The following is a 20,250-nucleotide window of genomic DNA, read 5'->3' as shown; positions in this document are numbered from 1 at the left end:
TCATTCATATATAGGTCACAGGTGGCACCTCTTCAGCATTGCTGGATGCTGTTTGAAACTATCCCTTGAATGTGGTTTAATAGCATGTAATTTTTTAAATCATCCTTTGATTACACCACATTTTATTTTGTCCTTTTAGGAGACATCCTTTTTCTATGAAATTACATCAGGAATACTGAAAATTGCTAACACGTTAACAAATTCGCTAACAACTGTATATTGTTAATGAACTTGTTACTGATTGAAGTTCACTGATTGAAAACTTCACTGTTCTGTGAAGTTTCAATGCTATTCTTTCACAGTCCTATTCATTCACTGATCTACAGGTGTAAAGTCACTTCCTGCAGTTTATAAATTAATAATACACACTTATGGGTGACCAACTCAGCATTTGAAAATTGGTTACATTGTTTTGGTTATGGTGCATCACACAATAGTAATGAAAGAACATTAGTTTCATCCTGTTTTCTTTTTCCTTACTTTATATACTCAAAAATAGATCCAAAATTTTGTTTGAAATATTGTCAAATGTCGTGCAAATATTTACGTAAATATTTGCACAACAAATATTGTAAATAATTCAAAGTATTTAATCTGTTTTATAGGAATAAATAAAGTTATAATTGTCGATACTTACATGGAGTGAAGTGTTATTCTTAAAATCTTAATTGATCATTGTGACACAGTTTATGTATTATCATAAAATGTTGACATGGTGAACTTCATCAGAGTTATGATCCCCTGTTGAAATTTAAGGAAGACTTACAATAAGGTTTACAAAAGAATATAAGAATATATATATATATATAGTGCTTTTTTTGAGACAGTACGTGATGGTACTGCGTACCGGCACCTTTATTAACAGTGACGTGTGACATTTGGATGCAGTGCACTTCGAAATTTGTAATATTCCGTAAATTTTTTTCATGTTTACTACTCAAATAAGCTTAAAATTATTTACTGAATTTGCATTTTTTACTGTCTATTGTTAAGATATTTCTATATGAAACTGTATAACCATTTTTATAATTCTAAATTACTCATTCGGACCTCTGTTTAACAAAGTCCTTTTATAGCGAATTATTTTGACTTCCCCTTGGAAGTTAAATTTAAAATACTTTCTGTTGAGCGAAGAAAATTTTCATATAGCGAACGGATTAGGAGAGCACTTTTTGCAACTCGGTATGCACTTTTTGCATTTCTTGCTTTCAGGCAATTTACGCACTTAGTCCTGCTGCACGAATTAAGAGAGCTAAATCATTCTACAACTTAGTGGTACCAGGTAAAACCTATCCGACCACCTGTCCCACATGCGGAGGAGTCGCGCTAGTCAAGAATGAGCAGATCAAGATGTATTCCCAATGGGCTCTGGTCCATCTTCTACTGCAGTGGTGTCCGTACAGTGGCCATATTCAAAAAGATTCAAAGAAAATATTCGAAAATTTTATTAAATACAATACATACTGTATTTCTTCATGTATAAGACGCACCTTAATTTTGGGGCCTGAAATTTGAAAAAAAAATGTATTACATAAAGTTATTGAACTCAAGTTTTATTCATCATAAAATTCATACAACTCCTCATCACTATCAAAACTCCCATCCATTAGCTTGTCCTCATCTGTGTCTGATGACGAATCACTGTCTTCATATATTGCCTCGTCCTCAGTTCCATCTATGGCATTTGAAATGCCACACTTCTTAAATGACTTGACAACAATCTCAATCTTGATATTATCCCAGGATCTTTTCACCCAGATACAAACATCTCCTATAGTTAGTTTCTTCATTCTTTCTGCTGGTGTCAAATTGTCCCCAGAAGACTTCATCCATTGGTTCCATTCGTCTCTCATGGCAGCTTTGAAGGGTTTGTTAATGCTGACATCAAGTGGTTGGAGCTGGGATGTCAAGCCGCCAGGTATGACGCCAAGTTTTGGTTTTTGCTCTGCAGCAATCTTCTTTGTGTTTTTTGTTATGTGTGCCCTGAACTGATCAAGCACCAATAGGGCAGGTTTGCGTAAGAGCCCACCTGGTCTCCTGCTCCAAACTTTCTCAGACCAGATCTTCATCCCATCCTGATCCATCCAACCCTTGTCATGAACATGGACAATCACTCCTCGAGGAATGTCTTCTTTTGGCATTGTTTTGTGTTTGAAAATCAACATAGGAGGCAGCTTGGTTCCGTCGGCACAACAAACTAGAACAACTGTATAATGGCTCTTTTCGTGTCCACTTGTCTTCACAGTTAGCTTTCACCTCCTTCTTATCAACAGTTCTGTTACTTGGGACATAAAATTGAAGGGGGACTTTGTCCATATTTGCAATCTGTCCCAAATCAAACTGATGTGTCTTCCGACATTGAATGACAAACCTTCTGCTCATAGCTTTCAGGCATCTTTTGGGCAAGTCTGGTGCATGTACGCATGCTTAGTCCATTCTGTTTCATGAACCTGAAGCACCAATTGTGTCCTCCTTTGAAATCAGTAACTTCTTTTTCTTCAGCAATTCTTCTTGCCTCATGCCGAACCATCTTTGTGGACAGAGGAATTCCAATTGCCCTTTGCTCTTCAATCCATATCTTCAATTCCCTCTCTAAATCAGGCCATTTTGCTGACTTGCCTCTCGTGGCCTTCTTCTGCTGTGGCGTTTTCAGTAGGGTTTCTTCTTCCCGTAGCCAGTCTCGGATTGTTTTCGCAGTTGGAGGAGGACCAAACTTACGTTCAGCAGCACGATTTCCATTCACTTTTGCAAACTGGATCACTTTTAACTTGAATTCAGCACTGTACGAAAATCTTTACTGAGCTATTTCTGGGCAGAACATGGCAAAATGTAACCTAATATACTGGTAACAAGTGCGAAAAAGCGGGAAATGCAAGTAAAAAAAATCTACAACCACTGTATAAGATGCACTCAGTTTTTAGATCCCAAATTTTTCGAAAAAAGGTGCGTCTTATACATGGGGAAATACAGTAATTACATTTACTGAACAAAACATTTAATGAGAATTTTTTCCTAAATAACAAATTTTAAAATGCTGTTTTAGTTAACTTTCCTCGTGGGCAGTAGGTTGGACATCTCTGTGAATCAACTGTAAGCCCCCCATTCGAGAATTAGAAAAGTGATTTTCTTTTACCCCAACAAATAATCATCTGTTGTTTCGCGGAATTGCGTTATCCCCATTTTCCGTAAATTTTCCCTACCTCTGTTTACATGGTCACAGAACCTGAATATCTGAATGACACCGACATTTTGGACAGTTTTAAAAAAAAGAAAAGAAAAAAAAAAAGAAAAAATTCAAATTTAAGAACTAGTGACAATACCGATGATGAGAGATGGAAAACGAGGACAACAAAGGTATAATCCTTCTAAACATGAATTGTTGTAATTTGGTGAAAGCGAAGTTAGAAAATTGTCAATCAGGTTACAGTTAAATGAAAGTTATGCAATTTGTGGATTTCGGGGATATCTAATTGATAAGAAGATTTCGGAAAAATTGAAGAATTTGATGAACTCTCGGAGTACAATACCAATTTCATCGAGTGAATGTGAACAAGAAATTCCACAAATGAATCTGATTGTCAGCCCAACCTGCCCTTCGTTGATGACAAAAACAGTTTCTTCACTACTGTTTCTTAAAATTGTAGGCCTGTTTCGATCCAGCAAAATATGTCGATTCATGGCTGCTTTGGAAACGTCATTCAACAACCGACACACAAAGAGGAAGAAAAGAAGTCGGCATAGGACAGGGGTCGGCAACCTGTGGCTCGCAAGCCGCATGCAGCTCTTTTAGCATTAGCATTACCAAAGGCACATGATGCAAGAAAGCAAGCTTATATAGCATCAGCCAAAAAAAAAAAAAAAAAAAAAAAAAAAAACACCATTATTTCACTCATTCTTCACTCGCTCCAAATGTTTGTCACGTTCTGCCTTGAATCTATTTAAGCTATTAACTTCTACAACAACAGATGGAAGTTTGTTCCAGCAATCAACCACGCGCTGGCTAAAGGCAAACTTCCACACATCTGTCCTACAACTGTCTTTCCTCAATTTGAATTTATGCCTTATCAGGCGATTAATCTGAGCAAGAGGAAGAATCCCATCAGCATTGAGCAAGCTCAAACCATTCAAGGCTCTATACACTTCAATCACGTAACAGTGGTTCTTTAACTTTATAGCAATTTGAAATGGAGTGAAGAGGGCTTAAAAATCAAGGACATGTGGAGTGCAAATAAAATGCCTTAAAACTTGAAATTGAGGATTTGGAGAGGCAAAAGGCTGCCCTTGCAATTGTACACAAATGGACGGCGATAGACGAGTTTAAAATGCAGACCAAATTGTGTTCAATGCATGGAGTAGCTTATCGGACTCATATAAATTTGAAAATATTTGCGTTTGGACTTCTCTCAGTTTTTAGTTCCATGTATTTCTGTAAGTAAATATTTTTGAACATGAACTATATTAAAAATAAATCAAGAAACCGTCGTCTGAACAATATGAGCATGTTTAAAGCTCAGCATGTTTAATTACGACATACTTGCATGATGTTGAGAGACTCGCTCAAGAAGTTGAGCGAGTCTCTCAACATCAAAAGTCACATTAATTTGTACCTAATTAGATGTTTGTTACTTTTTTTCAGTATTAATAAATAATATTTCAAAATATATATTTTAATAAACACCTTCCCACTCTATTCCATTTCTTAAAAAACTCTTGCCTCCCCCCCCACTCCTCCCAGCTTGAGCTGAGGTGTGGCTCTTCGGATTCTCTCCCCTTTTTTTTTTATTATATCAAAAATGGCTCTTCACTCAAAACAGGTTGCCGACCCCTGCCATAGGGTGTCGGATGAGAACTTAATAAAAATTTGGAATATTCTACAAAAACTTTATTATGAAATTATTTTTACTTATGTTATTATTTTTACTCACGTTTTACTTATTTTTTTATATACTTGAATAATAAATTTATGCTTAATAAACTGTGTTAATATACTTAATTTGTTGTTCTTATTCTAAAAATATTACTGCTAAAGCAATATCAGAAAAAAAAAAATTTTATAGTACTTTTCATATCCTTTTAATTTTCAATTTTTCCTGCAAAGAATGAGTACCGGGCCTATTTTGTTTTACAAAAAAAGCACTGTGTATATATATATATATATATATATATATACACAGTGCTTTTTTATATATATATATATATATATATATATATTCTTTTGTAAACCTTATTGTAAGTACTTCCTTAATTGTTGAAATTATATATATATATATATATATATACTTTTGTAAACCTTATTCTAAGTACTTCCTTAAATTTCAACTCCCCTCCACACATTCAATTTTACATCATTATCAATATCTACTTTTTTGCAATTATTGCTAATCTGCTTTATTATTGTATTGTTTATAGTGTTTTAATTTTATTTCACATGCTTATGAAATTTTTATTTTTTAACTTCTATTAACTTTCATTTCTCTTCCTCTCTTATGTTATTTTACCATTTTCTGTTTATTTCTTTTAGCATAGCATCCTGTATAATTAATATGGCACTTAACTTAATATTAATGCCTCAGTTATTTAAATGCTCATTTTCATATTTTATATATATATATATATATATATATATATACAGGAACTCCCCAACTTACATAATACTCAACTTACGGAAATTCGACTTTACGTAAGTTTTTGCTGGCTGGTGCAAACCGAAAAAAATATGGAAATGTATTTTGCCTCTGTAGGGATAAATGGAAGTATTGTGAAAATATCATAATGCTGAACCCAATAACTTTTTTTTTTTTTTTAATTCGTTCCAAGTCCTTGGAAGTTGAAAATTTTGCTATATTACTAAGCTATTTATCTCTCTAAAAGGTCATATTTATAATGGAAATTGCACTACACTTTCATCATTATCATATTTTATTATTATTATTATTAGCTATATGGTGCAAGGAAGCCAGAGGCATATGCTGCACCAGCCAAAAAAAAATTCCCGAGTTACCCTAAGAGAGAGAGAGAGAGAGAGAGAGAGTCAAAAGTAGAAGGGAATCACCAAGAAATAGAAGAATGATGATATCCACCTCAGGACCCTGGGTGTGAAAAGCCCATACTCACCACATGTGAGCCCCTGGGGTCATGTTCCCATTATAAGAATCAATTTTGAATGCCTTTGTGATATTTTTCTAAACCACATTTCTGGAGGGCACGACCAAAAAACAATAAAAACAATTTGCACTTTCTGGTTTATTGGGCTTTTCTGTTAGTGCAATCTATTATAAACAGGTAGTACACTCGATCTTATTGCATTTGCAATAATACCAATAACTTGAATTCTGTGTTTTTTTACGTTATTATAGTGAAATGAAATCACTGAAATCTTCAATCATATAAAAAACATAAATAAATTTTCAGAATCTTCTCTTCATTCCTATTTACTTATTACAATGGTGAAGGGAAAGGGACCAATGGAAAGTGCAAGTGCTGGCAGTGCTAGGAAACGAAACAAAATTAATTTTGTTTCGTTGAAGGTGAAAATGATTAAGAAGTACGAAGCAGGACAAAGTTTGTCATCTATTGCAAGGGAATTAGGTCTCACTGCTTCAACATTGAATACTATTTTAAAGGACAGTGTGCGTATAAAAGAACATGTCAAAGGATCAATGCACTTAAGATCAACAGTGATCACAAAACAGTGTTTATTATTATTATTATTAGCCATATGGTGCAAGCAAGCTTGAGGCTTATGTTTCACCGCCCAAAAAAAAAAAATTTCCTATTACCCTGAGAGACAGAGAGAGAAGTAGAAAGGAATCACCAAGAAAGGGAAGAATGATGATATCCAGCTCAGGACCCTGGTTGTGCCAAGTCCATACTCACCAGATATGAGCCCCTGGGGATAAGGTGCAATATTGAAGATGGAACAGCTATTAATAATATGGATGGAAAATCAGATTCCGAAGCAAGTGCCTCTGAGTCCAATGGCCATTCAAGCAAAAGCAAGAAGTATTTATGAAGATATTAAGGATAAGTACGGCAAACCCCAAGCCAAGTTCTTGGCAAGCAACGGGTGGTTTAATAGGTTCATGCATCGCACTGGTTTCCAAAACATTTTTTTTTTTTTGTTGTTGTTAGTTGTTGGCACATTGGCTTCTGTGGCCATAATGCACCTCCCAAAGTTTTTGCATTTTATTCTGATCCAAGCCCGAAGCGGGATTCGAACCTGTGAAAGAGAAATTTTGTGATGTGTTGGAAAAAATTATTGATGAAGGCGGCTATTCAATGCAGAAAATTTTTAACGTTGAAGAGACTGCTCTGTATTGGAAAAAATGCCGGATCTAACATACATTGTCAAAGAGATAAAGACAATGCCAGGTTTCAACGCTTCAAAAGATAGGGCCACGCTCTTGCTTGGGACTAATGAAGCAGGAGATTACAAATTAATACCACTGCTTGTGTACCATTCTGGAAATCCTCGTGCATTTATGGGCATCAAATAAAGCCACCCTACCTGTGCATTTCCGATCGAACCAGAGAGCACGGATAACAGTATCTCTCTTTGAGGATTGGTTTAAATGCTGCTTCATTCCCAAAATTGAAAAATATTGTAAAGACAATGACATTCCTTTCAAGATTTTGCTTCTATTAGATAATGCTCCTGGACATTCTACACATCTAGATGATTTCAATTTGAATGTGAGAGTCGTATTTCTACCGCCAAACACAACTTCACTCATCCAATCTATGGATCAGGGTGTTATTTCGAATTTAAAAGTATACTATTTACACACAACATTTGCTCAGGCATTGTCTGCAGTAGACAGTGAGAAAAATTTTACGTTAAGAGACTTTTGGAAATCTTACAATATTTACCACACCATCTTAAACATTAATAAGGCCTGGGTGGAAATTACTAAAATCTGTTTAAATGACGCATGGAAGAAAATATGTCCACGGCATGTAAAAGGCTTCAAAGGGTTTGAAAAAGACAAATCATATGAAGCAGTTACAGATAAGATTGTAAAGGTTGCAGAGCTACTTCAGTTGTAGGTTGTTGCCAAAAATGTGGAGGAGTTAACAGAGGAAGAAGAAAAGAAATTATCAACAAAGAACTTATTGACTTGCAGGCAGTGATAGTGAAAGAAGAAAATGCTGATGAAGCTCAAGATGAACCAAATGAGGAGCTGATGACGCTTCATCACCAGAGAGATGGCAATGGCAAGGTTTGTGAATATGGATACTGACAGCAAATAATTCTTAAACGTTAACAGAGGGAATGATATGCTTGCTTGCTACAAAGAAATCTACGATGAAAAGAAAAAAGCCACCGTTCAGTCATCCATTAACACGTTGAATGCCGACTATGAGTTAATTCGTACTTGGCAATCTGGCCCAGGACGCCGACTATGAGTTAACTCGAACTGCTATGACTTGTTCAGGTGCAGCTACGAATATATTCATAGCAAATATGTGCAATTGATGGATAGTTGGCTTCTGGGATAAGAATGAAAAATGAACCACGGTGTCGGAAAACAGAATTTATTCACAAAAAGAAATATTTTCTTCACACAAAGAGCTAGCTTCTCTTATCACACTGGACAATAATAGCATGTTCTGTGGCTTTTTTATTTCTCGTTCATACTCGACATGGCTTAGTCAGCCGTGGTTTGTTTTTCAGTTGGTGGTATAGCCAACTGAAATTCTAAATAATGAATTTTACGTTCAGACCTTATCTTCTTTGGAACATTTAGAATTTTTTCTCCAATCAAAGATTCAATGTAACTTTCCCGTCAAGTTACGGGTTCCACCATAAAATGTCTGAAATTCAGAGAAATCCGTAACTTGACGGAAAAGGGTGTATATGTTATGCATATATATTTCTATAATGTGTAATGCAGTTTTTTTCGGACCTCTGATGATTTTTCTTAGCACTGAATAATACAAGAGCATTTGATCCGATTGATCTATGAACCAGGACCGTACGACTCATCAAAAAACTCTTCAAATTCCAAGTCACTCATATTAGCATAGAGCTCAAGCTCTTCTTTGGTCAGTGGTCTCTTCTTCTTATCCATGTTTTAGGTTCTTTTTAGTATGTAACAAAGTACTAAATACAACGTACATGGTAAAGTCAGTGTCACTGCAACGGATTTATGCACAGCACTGATTCATATACAGATAATTCTGCAAGTTACATGTCTGATTTAATCAAGTTAACTCATAGTTGGCTGCCGTGAAGAATTTTCTATTACATATGCCAACTACGAGATAAGATATACGAGAGATAATTCATGATGCTTTTTTTATGAGTTTTGGTGATGAATATATATTATAATTTGGGTTTTGAATAATTTAACATGCCTAACTCAAATTTGCATTGGAGACCAGTTTACCCAAATAAGCCTTGGCAGTCAACGTCTTAATATGTTCTTTCATAAGGTTGCGCGGCCAATCCCTTCTAAATCTCCACAGCCCTCAACCTCCGCGGTGGCATACTTATTAGCTGAAGACATCAATTCTGGCAACAATGCTTGAGAGGTAAAACTTACTGACGTTATGCCTGTCTGCTCTCTTTTTTTGTAATTTTATAATTTTTAAATTTTTTAAATTACACGCTTTTGTAATTTTTCCTGTGCATGAGATAAAAAAATTGAATAAATACAATAAATAATTCTATTTACATGTTCGTTGAACATTTCTTTTTTGATTCAATCAATTCAGCAAGCACAGTTGCGAGTGCTGCACATGCAGGGGGGAAATTCTGACTTATGTAGCATTCTGTGGAATGAAACCCTCACATTTATCGGGGAGTGGCTGTATATATATAGATTGATAGATATATATTTATCTTTAGAGTTATCATAAAAAATCATCTTTAGTGAATAGCTGCAACAAATGACTACTATACATACATTATTTTTCAGGACAGTGCATCAGAACAGAAAGAAAAAGTCAATATTTTAAACCATTACATAGATCAACTAAAGGAGGATATCAGAGAGCGAGATGAAGAATTAGCTGGATTACAAATGCAAGCAAAGCAACATACTGATGAGGCTAGAGAGCTACGAGAAGATTTGCAAAAACAGATTGATCTGACAATGAAAACAAAAACTGAGCTAGAGCATCAAGAGCAACATTCTCAGAGGCTTGAACGTATCTGTGTGGATCGGGAAAAGGAATGTGCACTTACACAACGGAAGTTGACAGAGGTCTGAAACAGCATAAGTATTTCTTTTTTTTTGTGTGATGTCAGAATTATCTGATGATATCTTATTAACTTTTGTCTCTTTATTTTCCAGGCTAATTGGAAGTAACTGTGTATTCAATTGTATGCACAGGTAACTCATGTTGATAAAAGTATAGCAATTAAGAAAATATTTATTCTGTTATTTTCCAAAACTATTTACCAAAATTATTTACCAAAACTATTCACCCAAATATAGCCAAGAAGAGAGAAATAGGGACCTTGCCTTGACAAGGTCCCTATTTCTCTCTTTTTGACTATTACAAATCAATATTTGAATGCTACCCTGCTGTTTGGATGCTTTGCAGCAGTTTTAGGAATATGGGTGTCAACTCAAACCATCCAAAATTATCTGCACAGACATGGAATTTATACAAGATGACCTGTGGTATGTATGTGTGTTCTATTGAGTGCCCAGTATTAGTATTAGTAGTGGCATATGATGCAAGAAAGCAAGCTTATAGGGCATCAGTCAAGGAAAGGAAAAAAAAAAACTACTCACCTCACCCATCTATCCCTTCCAAGATTGTGTCTCGTTCTTCCTTGAATTTATTCAAACTACTCACTTCCATAACAACAACAACAACAGATGGAAGTTTGTTCCAACAATCACATTGAGCTTACTCAATCCATTCAAAGCCTTAAACACCTCAATCAGATCTCCTCACAGGGGTCTAGTCTCCAGATGCTGCAATTTGCAGAACTGAAGCTTTTCTTGCTAAAAGCACCCTTTGTTCCCTTCACCAATCTCTTTCCCCTTCTCAGCACCTGTCCCAGCAGATCTATATATAGTACTCAAGATGTGGCCTAACCATAGCCTTGTACACATAATTTTATCTATATTTAAATTACTATTCTTAGGGTGTTTCATGAAAGCAATAATCTGTGGCTGCATTAACAATTCATCAGAAACAAGGCTGTTTATAAGTATAAATAAGCCATATCATTCAGAGAATGTTTATGAATGAAATTTGTATTTTCTGAATGTAGTTTAATCAGTGTTTCTCACAAAATTTTGGAATAATGTTATTATAACATTTTATGAGGTTAAAAAGGCCTCAGATTCCAGTATACATGATAAAGGTAAAATTACTGTTTACTCCAGAGAAACAGAAACAAATAGGTTGTAGGTAGACCCCTTTAATAAGGTAATGTAAATCAAAAAAAACAAACAAATTAAAAACAGAAGCTTTCAAGTCTATGAGACTCTTCATTAGCTGACTCCAGTTTGATGATGAACTGGATGAAGGGTGACAGAGAGTTGAGGTACAAAAGCCAGTTTTCCAAGTCTCGGGGGATACACTTCAGTCCCAGTTCAACAAGCCATCACATGTGCCAGACAACTATTGGACAGCGATCCCTCCCTACCCAATAGAACCTTGCTATCTGCTGAAGACATTTGCACTGCTCTAAGCTTGTTTTTGACCGGTGGTGTGGTCATGTTTGGTGGCTCCCTCTTTAGACAGATCCATGGCATGGCTATGGGTGTCCCTGTCAGCTCTGTCATGGCGAATATTGCCATGGAGGAGCTGGAGGGCTGCACATTCCTAAACTTACCAGATCCAGTTACCTTCTGGTATTGCTACGTCGATGACGTGTTTGTGATCATCCCTCGAGGCTTGGAAGACCGGCTTTTATGACCAACTCTCTGTTGCCCTTCATCCAGTTCACCATCAAACTGGAGTCTGATAATGCCATCTCCTTTCTGGATGTTCTAGTTCAGCGTGAGGGTGTGCATTTAAGAACCGTGATCTACCATAAACCAATGTGTGCTGGCCAATTCACCAACTATAGATCAGTACACATCCACAGCCAGTTTCTCAGTACCGCATGCGCCCTATTTTCCCATGCCTGGACCCATTCCAGTTCTGCGAACGAAAGACGTGATGAAATTATGAGAGTAAAAACAGATCTGTCCAAATGTGGCTACCCTACCTGTGTCCTAGACAAACGTGATCTGCAGGCCCATGAACTTGCAGCATACCCTAGGGCCTCCCACAATGATAACACGATCTCTACCGCCTTTATCCCCTATTACCCTGGTGTATTGCAATGCCCCTCTAAAATCCTTCACACAAATCAGATATAATGTTTACAACTACATGGCAGTAAACTATGATCCCTCCTCTCAAGGGTAAAAACACCGATCTCCTCCCTTTTATGGAGCGGCTCGGTGCATCACACTTCCTGCCATGACTGTGGTGGTTGTTACATTGGGAAATCTAGCAGAAGACTCAGAGATCTTATCTCAGAACATGAGAAGGCAATCCGGTCTGCTGATTCAGAGCACTCGGCAGTCGGAGAGTATTATTGGTCATCTCAACATAATTTTGACCCACACTGAGACATCAAAGTCATCAACCACTCGCAAAACAGGAGAGACTGCTTCTTCAGGGATGAGATACACTTAAATAGAAAGGGTGCAAGAATATTTGCTGATGCTATTGAGGCAGAGTTAGGTGGGTCGGAAAACTGCTAGTTTAGGGGGGATACATGGACTAATAGATTAACAGTAGCTGCTGGCAGAGGTGAAAGTGATTCTTCACTGCTTCTATTGAAATGCAATTCAGCAGCAGTCTGGAAAGCAAGGCAATGGGGATTTCCAGGACTGCTGGGAGTCATAGTGGAACAAATAAATACATGGGCTGTTTTAGGGTAACTAAGAGTAGAAACAGGTGCATGTATACTTGCATGTACACCAATGCTAGGAGTATAGTTAATAAATTTGGTGAGCTTGAAGTGCCAGTCAAAACAACAAAGGCAGATATTGTTCGAATATCAGAGATGTGCTGTCACACAGACATAAGCAATGCAGAATTGGAATTTGGAGAGTACAATGTGTACAGAAAGGGAGGAGGGGTTATTCTGTTAGTTAAGAAACACACAAAATCTAAGGAAGTGCATCCAATTGATGTTGGTGGGCAATGCAATGTTGAGTCTGTTTGATGTGACATAAGCACTGGGAAAGGAAAAATGAGAGTGTGTGTTATTGGCCTAATGAGTATAATGAGCAATTGTGGAGAGAAATAGAGTGGGCCAGTAAATCAGAGTATCTTATAATGGGGGATTTTAATTTCCCAGAGATTGACTGGAATTTGTGGGTTGATCACTCACACACTAGCAAGGCTTTTGTGGATTTATTGGATGTTGATTGAATAAACAACTAGAGGGAGTAATACTCTTGATCTGATTATCAGTAGTGATTCTTCATGCATTAAGAATCTGCAGATAAAGGAATCACAAGATGGCAGTGATCACAGTGTGCTGAAGTGGGATTTACTCAAAGAGGTAACTACCATCAGGGGTAAAGGGAACGGTTTTTTCTTTCGTAAAGGTGACTACGGTGGTCTGAGATAGTATATAAATTCTATACAGTGGGACCAACTGATGATGTTACCAACAGGAAATTCAAAATGGGAAGCATTCAAAGAATTAATCTTGGAAGCTACTAGGCTTTAAATACCAACTAAGAAATATTGTTCAAGTTTTAGGCCTAAATGGATGTCAGATGAACTAATGAGACATATGGCAGAGAAGAAAAATGCATGGGATACATATAAATTAACACGTGACAAAGAAGCCTATGATAGATACAAGTTGATCTGTAACCAAGTTACAAAGGAGGTTAGGCAGGCGAAGGCAGATTACAGATTACGAGAAATCTTTGGCAAAGGATGCAAAGAAAAACAGCACAGAGTTCTTTACTTATGTAAACTCTAGAAGGAAGGAGATGAATCAGATTAGTCCACTTGATATCGATGGTTCAACTGCTGATGATCCTGCTCAGGTAGCTAACAAACTGAATGAATATTTTCCATCTACATGGGTTTGTTAAGGGGAAGTCTTGTCTGACCAATTGTTTGATTGGATACTATGATGTAGTCACAAAGGAACTGGATGCAAAGAATAATTTTGATATCATATATTTAGATCTTAGAAAGGCTTTTGATACTGTTGCACATGGAAGGCTGCCGCACAAATTGGAGCAGTGGAGGCAAATTACTGCTATGGATAAAGGGATGGTTGAATGGCAAAATACAGAGAGTGGTAATCAATGGACACTGCTCTTTGTAGACTAATGGTATTAGTGGAGTCCCCCAGAGTTCAGTGTTGAGTCCATTGTTGTTTTCTGTATTCATTAATGATATTGATGATGGTATATCAGGCTTGATGTCCAAGTTTGCAGAAGATACGAAGGTTGGCAGGGTTGTTAATGAAACTAATGACAGTATGCTGCTGCAACAGTATCTAGAAAAATTGAGCAGATGGGCTGAGAGGTGGCAACTGAAGTTTAACATTGACAAATGTAAAGTACTGCATATGGGAAACATTAACACCAGAGTAACGTATCAACTGTGTGGTACTACACTGACAGTGTAGAGAGTGAAAAGGACCTGGGTGTAAGCAAATATGAAGTTTTCTGAGCAGTGCAGACAGTGTGAAAGAGTAGCTCATGGTGTCTTGTCAATGATATACAGGAATTTTTCTAGCATGGATAAGGAGGTGATTATCCCCTTATATAAGGAAATGGTCAGGCCACACCTTGAGTACTGTATACAGGTCTGGAGGCCTTATTTTAAGAAGGATGTAGAGCAGTTGGAACGAGTACAGAGAAGGGCAACAAGATTAGTGAATGGAACAAAGGGTTGCTCTTATGAAGAAAGGCTTAAGTTTTGCAAATTACAGTGTCTGGAGACTATGCACCTGCGAGATATATAAAGCCTTGAATGGTTTGAGAATGCTCAATGCTGATGGGATTCTTCCTCTTGCTCTGAATAATCACCTGAGAGGGCATAAATTCAAATTGAAGAAAGGCAGTAGTTGGATAGATGTGTGGAAGTTTGCCTTTAGCCAGCGGGTGGTTGATTGATGGAACAAACTTCCATCTGTCGTAGAAGTTGATAGCTTAAACAAATTCAAGGCAGAACTAGGCAAACATTTGGAGAGAGTAGATGGGTGAAATGAGAAGGGGGTGTGTGTGTGTGTTTTTTTTTTTTTTTTTGACTGATGCTATATAAGCTTGCTTTCTTGCATCATGTGCCCTTGCTAATGCTAGTGCTAAAAATTACCACCACGATTGTGGCTAGAATCACTCCACATATCCGGTTGCTATTGTGCTTTAAATCTCAATAAAGGGGCATGTATTCATCCTATTATGAAGGTGGTTATTCTTCAGTGTGATGAACATTGGCTTGCACCCTGTGTATGCACTTTGCAGTCAAACTACAAATGTCTAGCTCTGACTAATGATTGTTGCTTACGCTCGTACCACGCTTTGTTTGTCTCACATGACCACGACTGGGCATTCTTTGTTTTTTGTAATAACGTGTATATACAGCTGACGAAGAGTCTCATAGACTTGAAAGCTTCTGTTTTTAATTTGTTTGTTTTTGCTTTACTTTACCTTATTAAAGGATTCTGCCTACAAACTATTTGTTTCTGTTTCTCTGGAGTCAACAGTAATTTTACCTTTATGACATTTTATAACACATTATAATGTTTAAGTAATGTTATAATTCCTGCCAACTTTTAGAAATCAGAATCCTGAAAACAAACTTTTAATAGAGCATCTCTCTCTCTCGTCTTAAACATTTTTCTTTCTTTCTTCTGAATTTACGGCAAAATTGTCATGAAAGAAAATAAACTAGATTTTAAGTTATTTTGTTTGTCTTCTGAAAGGACTTATTTATTTTTTCATTTAGTTCAATTGAGAGAGAGACTTACAACGGAGTAACTGAGTGTTCTGAGTACTCCTACACAATTGAAACTGCACTATTTATTTTATTTTTTTTTTCAGCTGATGTGAAATTATCTGATTACCAAAGATTTTATGTAATACTGTGATTGTAGCATTCACAGTATAGGCTGTTGTATTGTCATCTTGTTGGATTTAATAAGTGATGGTTCTACTTAATGTGGATTACATTAAAGTAGCAGTTGCTATTAATCTTAAATAAACTAACATTTTAATTGATATAGATTATCTTAATTACATTGTTCTTTTTATCAGGCTCACACTGCGCATTGGTGTGCAGAAAGATGAGGATGGACAAAACAATTTTAGACATCCATATCTTATTAATATCAAACTTTTATCTGCCTCATAAACACTAGCTAACCTGGCCCATTTTGCATTAAGAGTGCCTTATGCTGTGTAATGTTGAAATATCATCCCTAAAACTGTTTGGTTCTATACTTTTCCATCTCAAATGGAGACATGTAGAATCCTTCTATATCAAATGGAAGAATTTTTTTCCAAAATAAATGTCTGACAACTGGAGAAAATAGTATTCAGAGAAATATCAATTTCAAGTGCAAACAGGTAAATTGAGTATAAATTAGTCTATGAGTCAGTTACACAGGGGATTAGATAGATTATGAAAGTCTTCATAGCTAAGAGTTCAATGAAAAGTAGTAATGAATTATTTGCTTATATTAACACAGAAGGAAAAGGATAAATCACATTGGTCTACTTGATATGAATGGAATAACTATTGATGATTCTGTATGGTTTGCTGACAAACTGAGTAAATATATTATACATACATTCACAATGAAGTGTTTGGAGATGAGAATATCAGACACCAATAAATAATGATTTAATTGATTAAATTAAATGATTTAGCGATAATTTAAAGGAAACTGTAAGAGAAATTGTTGCATCTAAATAATCAGCAAAAGAAGTAATTAAATCTTTAGCTATATGAACCTTTGCACATCTCCAGTTCCATAGATCAGAGATGTACAAATGCTCTTATCTGTACCGAGGTTTGTTCGATGGGTAAAGTGAGTAACTACAAATCTCTAAGTTTGACATCTGTATGAGGAAAAATAATGGAGTAAGTAGTTAGGAATGGAGTACAGAATATGATAATCACAGCATGGATTTGTTAAAGGAAGGTCTTGAACAATGTGATTAGATAATGTGTCACAAAAGAACTGGATTTAAAGAGCAATACTGATATTAGATATTTATATTTTAGTAAACTTTTTTATACCATTCCAGCTTTTCAAAGTCTGTGACCCAGAGATGATTGGTGGGGGGGGGGGGAGTGTGGTGAAAGGATTGGAAAAATAAATCCTAAAAGTTTTTCACCAAGTATATATTTTTGAGATTACTTTCTAACTAAAAATAATTTGTTAATTGATACATATATATATATATCTGTATGCCGGATTTTTTGTCACACCCTTCAATGGATTCACTAAACCTTAAATCAACCTCAGCTGTGCCAAACTGAGCTTTTCTCTTTCTACAGCGGTTTGTCATCTTGGAAACGTGATCTATAAACCCTGTTCTCTGATCATCTAATTTTTACCAGAATTTTATCTCCTGTAGTTCGGAATTATTCTTGTTCTACATGTTCCTTCACATATTGGTATGTCTGAGGCCTTTTGTCTGGCGTTTCATGTTTTTAGGCCATCTTTCCCACTTTTTTTTTTTTTTTTCTCTCAATGACATCCATATCTTTTCTCTTTGTTTCTAAGTTTGACATCTGTATGATTTAGAGAAACAGATAGGTCATCCCTATCTGTTTCTCTAAATCTGTATAACTCGGTAACTTGTCATTGTTTCTCCATTTTGCATCTTGGCTGTGTACATCTCTCCTCCGCTCAACTTAATGACTCCAGGTAATTCTCACTTATAGTTTTGGTTTCCATTTCCCTTCTTCTCTACAAGCCTATGGTATTAACACCCATTTTTACTAACACTTGCTTATACCAGAACCCTTCCTTTAAGGTTGGGCCTTTAAGGTTAACTGGGTGTATAAACCCAGTAAGTTCAGTATTTTTAATGACTTTTTCTACACTTTGTCTTTATACTGTCTTTTTCTATATTTTTCCCGTTCGTAAAACTATTAGTGTAATACGAACGTTCCATCTATCCTATCGCTATTTTCGCCTTCTTTTGACCATTTTTTCCTCCCCTTCCCCTCCCCAAGAATTTTAACATTCCCTATACCATTTGCTTGTCCACACTTTTTCGATCAAATTTCTCTGCTTTATATTTGAATTTTAATTTTCAACCATGTTAATTTAATTACCTTTCACCCCTTCCGCACTTCACATACATTTGTATTATATTTCACATTACACTTTTTGTAAATTTGTATTTATTTTAATTTACATTATTAACTTTTTACTGTGTAGGGACTACCTTGTCTACTAGTATTACGATAAAGCCTCATATTTACTTCCCCCCTTTTTCTAATACTACAGACAAGTTTGGAAATGCAGTGCCTTATTCATGGTCAGGAGTAGTCCCCTGTTGAATTTCCTGGCTATGTATCATATTTTCGTCTACTATATCCAGATTCTACATATTGGCCATCCCCTGATTCAACCTCTTGCTAAAATTGCCCTCCCATATCCGAATATAGTGTTATTTACTTATTTATTTCTTTGTTATTTATTATTTTTTTTTTTTTTTGTTTGCTTCCTCAGTCCCAGTTTATTTTTGTATTATTCAAATTCTTTCACCTGTTTAACCGCTACTTCACTTCCACTTTTGACTATCCCCTAAACTTCTCTTAGTTCAGGCACCGTGTGTACTTTTCATTTCCATTTTCACAGACACTATTTATTTTACAAACCACACATTATTTATATCCTTTTGCTTCCTTTACTGCTGCACTGTGCATTTTGGAGCATTAGACATATGATAACTTTTGTTATTTTCCTTTTTCTGCTTCTTAACAGTTGTATATTACTACTATATATATATATATATATATATATTAGAAAAAAATTACTAAAAGCTTTAGGTTAACTATTTACTTGTATATAATTCTAATTTCCAGTTCCGAACAAGTGTTGGAAAATGGTCAATTCTAGTATATGGGAATAAAATTATAATTTTCTGAAGAACATCAATATCAGAAATCTCATTAATTACTTTCCTAATTTGGTTTTTAAGTTTATTTAAAATTTTTATGTACTTACTAATCTAAAGTGTTTTTGATAATAAAAAGTTATAGTAATTCTATAATTAGTGTATTTTTATTTAAAATAGAGATACATTCATAAAAAATTTTTATAGGTCGATCTTGTGACCTTATTTTTTATTTTTTTAAAGGAGCTTGTGTAGTGAGAAAAGCAGTCAGCTCTTGGTTTAAAACATTGTGGTTTGTGATACAAGTATTAAATGGTCTCATAAGTTATATATACTCTAAAAAAAAAAAAAAAGCATATAATAACATATAATAATATTATGTTTGCCTCAAAAAAAATGAAATGGAAATGTTATTTTTTCTCTACTACTCTTTGACTTGGAGAAATTACAACAAAACATGGAGCTCAAACATGGTATGCTTAAATCTGAAGAACTCCAGGTTAGATTTGGAGAGGTATAAACAACAGTTATAAATAGTCATCAGAGTTTGGTACTGGATCTCTTAAACTGTTTTTTTTTTTATATTTATTAATGATATCTGTAGGTATTTCAAATTTAATGTCTAGGTTTGTGGATAAAAGGACAGATAGGGCTACATTAACCAAAGAAGGAAACTTTAAGTAATTCTAATTACTAGACTATCAATTCTTTGATAGTCTAGTAATTAAACTAGACTATCAAAGATAATATCTCTGATAATCTAGATAAACTAGGCAAATAGGCTGAAAAATGGCATTTGAGGTTTTAACATAGATAAATAAAAAGTACTGCATTATTGAGTAGCAGTATTCCCAGAATAACATACTCTGAGTGATACCAAATTCAAGGTAATTGATAAGGAAAAAGATGTAGGGATAATTGTACAATCCAAAATTAAGTTATCTGAGCAGTGCAGATAGTAATAATGTAAACAATGTAGTGTCACTGGGAAGAAACAGATTAAATAAATCAGGTTGAAGTTAAAAATTCATTTAATAAACTGAAACAGTTAAAATAGGAACAAAAATAAAACTAATAAACACAAAAGCTTTCAGACAGGGGACGTCCTTCTTCAGTTGTGACTATTATTGCAAGAGTACAGAATGTCGTGCGTGCTCTGGTGGTAATGTGAGGT

General features: G+C 35.4%; 1 protein-coding gene across 2 annotated transcripts in view; it reads left to right on the top strand.

Moving 5' to 3' along the window:
• Positions 1 to 20,250, top strand: part of LOC150089815 (uncharacterized) — a 193,177-nt gene that overhangs the window by 143,580 nt on the left and 29,347 nt on the right. For both annotated transcript variants that reach the window (XM_090368833.1, XM_090368832.1), the window contains exon 12: positions 9,921 to 10,208. In XM_090368833.1, coding sequence (XP_090224959.1) covers positions 9,921 to 10,208 — 288 coding nt within the window. The remainder of the gene's footprint in view (positions 1 to 9,920; positions 10,209 to 20,250) is intronic.

Source organism: Mastigoproctus giganteus, chromosome 2, assembly GCF_048544385.1.
Source record: "Mastigoproctus giganteus isolate SK-2022 chromosome 2, ASM4854438v1, whole genome shotgun sequence".
NCBI classification, from domain to species: Eukaryota; Metazoa; Arthropoda; class Arachnida; order Uropygi; family Thelyphonidae; genus Mastigoproctus; species Mastigoproctus giganteus.
Note: the sequence above shows the minus strand (reverse complement) of the source record. Positions and strands in the feature narration are given on the sequence as shown.